Source organism: Arachis duranensis, chromosome 3 (assembly GCF_000817695.3).
Source record: "Arachis duranensis cultivar V14167 chromosome 3, aradu.V14167.gnm2.J7QH, whole genome shotgun sequence".
Taxonomy (NCBI): domain Eukaryota; kingdom Viridiplantae; phylum Streptophyta; class Magnoliopsida; order Fabales; family Fabaceae; genus Arachis; species Arachis duranensis.
This window is the reverse complement of record NC_029774.3, coordinates 75,908,682-75,917,957: the sequence shown is the minus strand read 5'-3', so window position 1 is coordinate 75,917,957 and position 9,276 is coordinate 75,908,682. Positions and strand designations below refer to the sequence as shown.

Below are 9,276 nucleotides of genomic sequence, written 5' to 3'. Positions count from 1 at the left end.
ACGTTAGCTTTCCAACACAACTGAAACCGCCTCATTTTGGCCTCTGTAGCTCAAGTTATGGTCGATTGAATGCGAAGAGGTCAGGCTGACAGCTTTAGCAATTCCTTCAATTTCTTGTATTCCTTCCACTTTTGCATGCTTCCTTTCCATCCTCTAAGCCATTTCTGCCCTATAAACCCTAAAATCACTTAACACACATATCAAGGCATCGAATAGTAATGAGAGAGGTTTAAACATAGCAAATGTAAGGCCAAAGAAACATGTTTTCAATCATAGCACAAAATCAGGAAGGAAAATGTAAAACATGCGAATTCTATGAATAAGTGTGAGAATAGTGGATAAAATCCACTCAATTAGGCACAAGATGTACCACGAAATAGTGGTGCATCAAAGTTTAACGAAATTCTTGTCACCTTTGATGAAATAAGTATAAGAAGCACTTAGTTTTCTATCTTTAAACATGAACTTAAAAAGAAAAGAATGTAAAAACATGGTTGCATTTCTCATGGAATTCAAGACTTATAACAAATTTGACTCTCATCAATTATGTTCTTAGCACATATAGAACACCAAACTTAATGTTTGGCTATATACTCTAAGAAAGCACTTACATATATATCCCAAGATGGTCATATGATCATTACTTCTTGAAAACATCTTAGGGTGCCTTTTAGGCATACCAAACTTAGAGATGGATCATATGCTTCAAGATATCATGTGCAAATGTCAAACTTGTCTATGAAAGCTTGAATTCATCCCAGGAAACCATTGATTATTCATATTAAATCAATAAAAGCAAGAAAACTAAATCATGGGCTGCCTCCCATGGAGTGATTCTTTAGCGTCATTTGCTTGATGGTTGGTCTTTGTCAGGGGAGATTGTAGTGCCTCAGGTCCTCTCCTCACACCATGAAGCTATCTCCACTTGCTTCCTTGATGATTTCCACATGCTCTAAGTAGAGGATCTTTCTGATTATGTACACAGGGGGTAACTGAGATGGAATGGCAGGAAGATAAGGTGGAAGTAGTGAAAAATGGATTGATATCACCTTGTCCCCTGGGGAAAAACCTTCTATGAGAACCTTTTTATTTTTCCACCTCCTTGGAGTCTTCTTCTCCATTCTTTTCTTTCTTTCAAGTAATGCTTCAGCTGAACTTGTGTCAGGAGGGTCCTTCTTTCTTGTCTCAAGTAAGGGTATTGACCCTAACTCCTCCTTAGTTTCCTCAGTCTGTAACATCCTCTTTACTTCTTTCTTCTCTTTCATACATGACTTCAGATTCTCTGGGGCTGATTCGTTGGGTTCTTCTTTCTGGTTAGCATCACCAAAATCAATCTTCATGCATTCCTTCTCTTGATCTAGATCATATGATGGTTTGAAGACATGGAAGATGAGTTGCTCATCATGTATTCTCAGTATCAGCTCGCCTTACTCCACATCTATAAGTGCCCTGGCAGTGGCAAGGAATGGTCTGCCTAGAATGATCGGATGAAGGTCGCTTTCTTCCATCTCAAGAATAACCAAGTCTGCAGGTATGAAGTACTTCCCAACATTCACCAATATGTTTTCAACCACTCCTAGTGCTCGTTTATCTGTTTTGTCGGCCAACTGAAGGATCACATTTGTGGGTTTCAACTCATTAATTTTCAGCTTCTTCATGAGAGATAGCGGCATTACATTTATGCTTGCTTCCAAGTCACAAAACCCTCTATCAATTATTGTCTCTCCTATGGTACACGGGATGTGAAAGCTCCCTGGATCCTTCTTCTTTGTAGGCAAGTCCTTCTGTATGATGGCACTACATTCCTTACTCATAACCACTGTTTGTCCTCCTTTCAGGGTACTCTTCTTGGTCAGCAACTCCTTCATACATTTAATGTATATGGGCATTTCTTGTAGGGTCTCAAAGAAGGGAATGTTAACATGAAGAGACTTAAATACATCCAGGAATCTAGTGTATGTTCTCCCCTTCTCTCCTCCTCTGAGTCTCTGGGGGAATGGTGCTTGTGGCACATAAGGTTTAAGGACTTCTTTGTCTTTTGGTTCTTCCTTTTGTTCAGGGCTAGTCATTTATTTTGCCTCTTTCATCTTCTCCTTTTGAACTTCTTGGGTTTGCTCTGGTGGCCTGCTGATTTCTTCCTCCATATCCTCTGCACTTGCAAGGGTGATTGCCTTACATTCTTCCCATCTCACCTTTTTTGCTTCTCCTCTTGGGTTCTTCTCAGTGTCACTTGGGAAGCTGTCAAAGGGTTTAGGAATTTGCTGAGACAAATATCCTACTTGGGATTCCAGCTTCTTAATAGTCTCTCCTCGACTTTTCATACTAGCCCTTACTTCCTCCTTGAATGTTATGTTGTCATGAACCTCTTTACAAAGGTTTTCCAGTAAGGCCTCAATCTTGGACAGCCTATCCTCAAATGGTGGGGTGAGTTAGAATTTGAGGGTTGAAAGTGACTATTTTGGACTTGATATGGATGCTAGGAATAAGTTTTTTATGGAGTTTGGTAAGGTCTCTAGTTGGGTTGTGGATATGGTGGGTTGTTGTAATGATTGTGGTTGTGGGGTTTATGGTCTTGGCTCTGGTTTTGTTGATTTCCCCCACCCAAAGTTTGGGTGGTTCTTCCAACCAGGATTGTATGCTTTCGAGTATGGATCATGGGACTGTCTTGATGAATTTCCAATGTAGTTGGCCTGCTCCCATTCACTTTTTTCCTCTGCAATAAGCTCCTCTTGGGCTGGTGGTAAGGTGTTGATTGCTGCAACTTGATTGTTCTCCATCTTCTTAGTCAAGTCAGTCAATTTCTTAGCAATCATTTTGTTATGGGCCAAAATTGCATCCATGTTGTTCAGCTCCATGACTCCTCTATTGTTGCTTCTTTCAGATGCATAGAAATATTCATTATTAGCCACTGTTTCAATGACATCAATGACTTCCTCTATGGTCTTCTTGTTGAGAGAGCCTCCAGAAGAATGGTCCAGAGCCTTTTTTGAATCATATAATAACCCGTCATAGAAGATATGCAGCTGCATGGTGCACGAAATTGTAATGCCAATATCAAAATCAAGATTTCTTACAACCTCGCACAACTAACCAGCAAGTGCACTGGGTCGTCCAAGTAATACCTTACGTGAGTAAGGGTCGAATCCCACGGAGATTGTTGGCTTGAAGCAAGCTATGGTTATTTTATTATTCTTAGTCAGGATATCAATTATAATTATCAGTTCGAATTACGAAAAATAAAAGAGCATAAAATAAATAAATTCGAAATGAAAGGGTTGGGTTCGCTTTGACCGTTAAAAGTAGGTAACCCATTCCCCTACATACAATAAAAAAGAGGGGGGCCCGATTAAGCTCTTCCAGAGTGGTATCTCACTGATGGCTCGGTTTGTTATGTAATAATGGAGAATATGTTGGAGTTTTGGAGATGCTTTGTCCTCTGAATCTCTGCAACATATTGCTTTCTTACTTTCAGAATTTGCAAGGCTCCTTCCATGGCAAGCTATATGTAGGGTGTCACCATTGTTAATTGCTACTTCCCATCCTCTCAGTGAAAACGATCCAAATGCTCTGTCACAGCACGACTAATCAGCTATTGGTTCTCGATCATGTTGGAATAGAATCCATTGATTCTTTTGCGTTTGTCATCACGCCCAACACTTGTGAGTTTGAAGCTCGTCACAGTCATCCAATCCCAGAATCCTACTCGGAATACCACAGACAAGGTTTAGACTTTCCGGATTCTCATGAATGCCGCCATCAATTCCAGCTTATACCACGAAGATTCTGATTAAAGAATCTAAGAGATACTCATTCAATCTGATGTAGAACGGAGGTGGTTGTCAGGCACACGTTCATGGGGTGAGGAAGGTGATGAGTGTCATGGATCATCACCTCCTTCATAGTGAAGCGCGAATGAACATTTTAGATAGGAACAAGCATATTTGAATGGGAAACAGAAATAATTGCATTAATTCATCGAGATGCTGCAGAGCTCCTCACCCCCCAACAATGGGATTTAGAGACTCATGCTGTCAAAAGGTACAAATTTCAGATCTCAAAATGTCATGAGATACAAAATAAGTCTCTAAAAGTTGTTTAAATACTAAACTAGTAACCTAGGTTTACAGAGAATGAGTAAACTAAGATGGATAGTGCAGAAATCCACTTCTGGGGCCCACTTGGTGTGTGATGGGGCTGAGACTTAAGCTTCTCACGTGCCTGGGCTGTTTCTGGAGTTGAACGCCAAGTTGTAACGTGTTTCTGGCGTTCAACTCTGGTTCGTGACGTGTTTCTGGCGCTGGACGCCAGACTGCAACATGGAACTGGCATTAAACGCCAGTTTACGTCGTCTATCTTCGCGCAAAATATGGACTATTATATATTGCTGGAAAGCCCTGAATGTCTACTTTCCAACCCAATTGAAAGCGCGCCAATTGGACTCCGGTAGCTCCAAAAAATCTATTCCGAGTGCAGGGAGGTCAGAATCCAACAACATCAGCAGTCCTTTTTCAGCCTAAATCAGATTTTTGCTTAGCTCCCTCAATTTCAGCCAGAAAATACCTGAAATCACAGAAAAACACACAAACTAATAGTAAAGTCCAGAAATATGATTTTTTATTAAAAACTAATAAAATTCTATTAAAAACTAATAAAAACATGTTAAAATCTACATGAAATTACCCCCAAAAAGCGTATAAAATATCCGCTCATCACAACACCAAACTTAAACTGTTGCTTGTTGACAAACCCCAATTTGACGGTTTATTTTGTATTGAGTTTAGGGTGTTTTGCTAACCTTTTGTTACATTTAGCCTATGAATTAGCATGGTTTTGTTTCTCTCCCATATTTGTGCTTAAGTGTAAAAACATGCTTTTTAAGCCTTATTTTGATGAATTCTAGTTCTTCTTTGATTCCATAAGATGTCTTGATGTGTTTGCTAGTAATCTCAGGTTGAAATAGGCTAGGCATGGATCAAAGGAAGCAAGGAAGAAAGCATGCAAGTGGAGAGAAGCACGAAAAGCCAAAGAATTGATCTAGGCCATGCACGCGCACGCGCACAAGGCGCTCGCGCGCACATTGCGAAGCAGGCCAGGGACGCGCACGCGTCGATGACAGCACATGACTTCATTAATGCAACACGTGCCTGGCGATTTGAGAGGGTTTCTGAACCCATTTTTTGGCACCAATTGCTAAGGGAAAGGAAGAAAAGGATGAAGGATTAAGGGGAAGTCATCAATCATCAATAGTGATGAGGTGATTCATACACACTCATTAGGATTAGTTTTAGAGTTAGTTTCTAGAGAGAGAAGCTCTCACTTCTCTTTAGAATTAGGATTAGGTTTAGGTTAATCTCCCTCTTAGATCTAGGTTTAATTCATGCTTTGATTCACTTTTCATTTACCAATTCTTAATCTTCTCCTCTTCCTCTTTCTAGTTATGTGCTTCAATAATTGTAATTCTTCATTTTGTTTTGGATAGATTGTTGTTCCTTTGTTTTCTTTCAATAATGCAATTTGAGGTAATTCATGATAATTGTGATTTCCTTGATTGTTGTTGTTAATTCTTTGCAATAATTGTTGTTAGATTCTATTCTTGTTATCAATTTACTATACTTTTCTTTTATGCCTTCCAAGTGTTTGATGAAATGCTTGGTTGGGTTTTAGTGTAGGTTTTGTTCCTCTTGGCATAGGTATAGTAATTAATGACTCTTGAGTTATCTAATTCCCTTGTTGATTGATAATTAGAAGTTGCTAATTGATTTGAATGCCTCTAAAGCTAGTCTTTCCTTTAGGAGTTGATTAGGACTTGAGGAATCAAATTGACTCATCCATTTAACTTTCCTTTATGGTTAGAGGTTAACTAAGTGGTAGTAATGAACAATTCTCATCACAATTGAGAAGGATAACTAGGATAGGACTTCTAGTTTCATACCTTGCCAAGAGTCTTTTGATAGTTGTTAGTTTACTTTCATTACCATTTACTTTCACGCCTCTTATCAAAACCCTAAAACAACTCAAACCAATAACAAGACACTTTATTGTAATTCCTAGGGAGAACGACCCGAGGTGTGAATAGGTTTATCTTTTGTTTGTTTCTTAATTTTTGTTAGTTTTATTTTGTTTTTCCATAATGAGTTCTCACTTTGGCTATGAGTTTGGCTCTAATTGTGTTGTAGGGAATGCGAACTTCAATGCTAACATGTACCAAGGATGGAACACTCTAAGATGGGAGGAGCCTCAAGGAATTGATCACTCCCATTGGCATCAACCTCCGGACACTTATAGGTATAATTCTCATCCTAATGCATGTCAATTCAATGGTTATGGTACATACTACTCCAATGGCTATGGTGAATCACCTTGTGACTTTCAACAACCACCATCATATGCCTATGAACCACCCGCTCAACATGATTTTGAACCACCTTGCTCACAAGCCCCATATCACCAAAACCCTCCATATGACCCCAATCCTTATCCACCATATCCACCACCTTATGAGCCATATGAACCATACATGGAACTACCACCATTCCAACACAATTACTCTCAAGAACCACCTCAATGCACACCATCTCCATACCCTTACCAAGAAGAACCACCTTCCTACTATAAACCCTCTCTCCAAAATAATGAACCCTCTTATCCACCCCAAGCCCCAATAGACGACTCTTTCACATTGCTACTTCAAGGACAAGCGGATATGCAAAGGAACACCCTAGAGTTTGTGACTAACTTGACCAAGGTAGTGTCTACCTTAGCCTACAAATTTTTGAACACTCAAGGTGCTTCCGCGGCCACATGTGAAGAATCCATTGAAGATAATAGCATGAAGGAGAGATTGGAAAACCCGGTGGAAAATGAGGAAGGCTATTTTGTGTTGGAACAATTGGAGGAGCCTATGATCATTGAAGAAAAGGAAGAAGTGGTTGAAGATCTAGGGGATGTTGAAAGTCCATGGGAATGTAGCATCATGGAGCACTCTTCCAAGAAGCTTGAAATTGATGTTGAGGAGGGTGCGCAACCTCCAAAGCATATCATGGTTGAAGACTTTGAATAGGTTGATCAAGAGATGGATTCAATTATTGATGAGTTCCTATCCACAATTGAATCCTCTCCCATTGAGCTTGACATAGAGGGTAAGGAAGAAGATACCTCACCTCCCATACCCTTGGTAAGCGACGAAGAAAATATTAAATTGGAAGGAAGCTACCAAGAGGAATAGGTTGAAGTTGATATAAGTTGTCAAGAGGTGGAAGTTACAAGGGAAGAGCACAAGAGCGTAGACGTCGCAATGGCTAAGTGTGGGGAGGCCTCCCTTCCCAAGCCACCATCACCTAACATAACATTCAAGTGGGTAAAATTTCTATCCCTAAGCTTCACTTTCTCACTTGAATATGGTTTGATTGAAAATGATGGTCAACTTAGAGCTCTTTGTGGAGTTAAGAGTAAGAGGGAGTGGTGTAATGGTTGGAAAAAGAATGTTAGGCTCATTAAGGTTAAACCCTCAAGGCATAAATACTATGGTTGGAGGAATGCTAAATTGTATGGGTCTAGAAGGAGAATTTGGTGCATAAAGGAGAATTCTATATGCCTACCACCCAAGTTGAATCATGATGATCAACTAGAAGATGGGTGTGAAAATAAGATATGGGATCCCGGATCACAACATGAAGACCAATTTTGGGAGCTCATATCTTGGGGAGAACCTCACCCAAGTTTGGTGAAGATGGTTGGAAACTCTATCAACCAATTGAGAGGCAAAGATCCTTGGAGATTCAAGGATGAGTACAAACATAAGCCACCATGACAATAAGCTCCTCAAAATGTCCAACTTAAGGACTTAAACTAAAAGTGCTAGGTGGGAGACACCCCACCATGGTAAACTCTTTCCATCCTCTTTTAGTTTTGTTTAATAAGTGATTTGAGTTGCCATTGTAGGTAGATTTTCATTTCATATTGATTTGTTGGTAAAGATTGGTTGTTAATATGTTGTATTCATTAGTAGTAGATGAATAAATCCTAAAATCAAATTGCATTTTTGTGAATTGTTTGATAGTTGATTGAATAAAGAAGAGTTTTAGACATTATAAGGAGCTCTTGGGCATTTTTCCTGCTTTTTGGACAAAAAAAAGGGCATCGGCGCGCAAGCACGCTGCGCGCATTGCACTTCTGCAACTTCTAGTACAAAAAACAGAGAGTTGTGCACGCTTTGTGCTAGCATTGTGCTGGGAACACAACCTCATCCACGCGTAAGCACGCTGTGCGCGCGCGCGCGGATTGTCCCTGCTGCATCCACGCGTAAGCGCGCTGTGCGCGCGCGCATGGATTTGCACCCTGCTTTTCTCTCTCCTCCTTTCTCCTTCTTTCCTCTTCTCTTCTTCTTTCTTTCTCATTTTTTCTCTTCTTCCTCTCTTGAAAGATTTTTTTCTTTTCTCTTTTAATAAAAAAAAATTTAATAAAAAAAATATAATAATAAATACATAAATAAATAAATAAAATACTAAAAATAAAAAAAATAAAAAAAATTATTAAAAATATAAAAAAAAATTTCTCTTCTTCCATTTCCTTTTGTCTATTACATTTGCATACTTTTATTCTTTGCATTTTAATTTTGTTTCTATAATTTTTTCTCATTTTATTTTCTAAATTTCTCATTTTAATAATGGTGTTGAATTCTCTCACTCAATTGTTGAGAATTTCTTGCATTTGTTTTGGTGCTTCATGACTTGTTACATTAATTGTAATATTTGTCAACACACAAGATTAGTGCTTTAGTCCTTCCTAATTCATTACCCTTTGTTTTTTTTTCTTGTACCGCTTCATCATTGAATTAGGATAGAATCAAATGCTTTCATGCGTATCACTAATCTTGTTTGTGTCAATTTACTCTTGCATCAAGTATCAGTTGATATGCCTTTTGCTTATATTGATTTCTCACTCACATGTTGTAGCTACCATGTAGTAGAGAATCATACTCTTATTTGGCATTAACCCCCGCCTATGTTCTATTTACTTTGATATCTTTGTTGTAGGCTTAATTTTCTTTCTTTTTCTCTCCTTTTAGGCTGGCCACCAAGAAAGGAGGAAACGGAAAGGCTTTTAAATGGGGCAACAAACAAGCCATCCGCACAACCTTTTGAAGGAGCCCATCAATTATAGCAACCCATCCACCTTGCTCTTCTTTGCATGCACCGAGGATGGTGCATTCTTCAAGTGTGGGGAGGTCGTTCGACCGATCTCCATGGGTAAAAATTTCCTTTTCAACACCAAATT

General features: G+C 39.1%; 1 protein-coding gene across 1 annotated transcript; it reads right to left on the bottom strand.

The window, feature by feature from the left end:
• Positions 1 to 1,427: 1,427 nt before the first annotated feature.
• Positions 1,428 to 2,069, bottom strand: LOC107479550 (uncharacterized). Its single transcript, XM_016099679.1, has one exon. It carries the CDS (start codon positions 2,067 to 2,069, stop codon positions 1,428 to 1,430), a length of 642 nt encoding a protein of 213 aa, XP_015955165.1.
• Positions 2,070 to 9,276: the final 7,207 nt, after the last annotated feature.

What these genes read in the sequence shown, in the direction of transcription:
- LOC107479550 (XM_016099679.1), bottom strand. Translation starts at nt 2,069, where the DNA reads ATGACTAGCCCTGAACAAAAGGAAGAACCAAAAGACAAAGAAGTCCTT.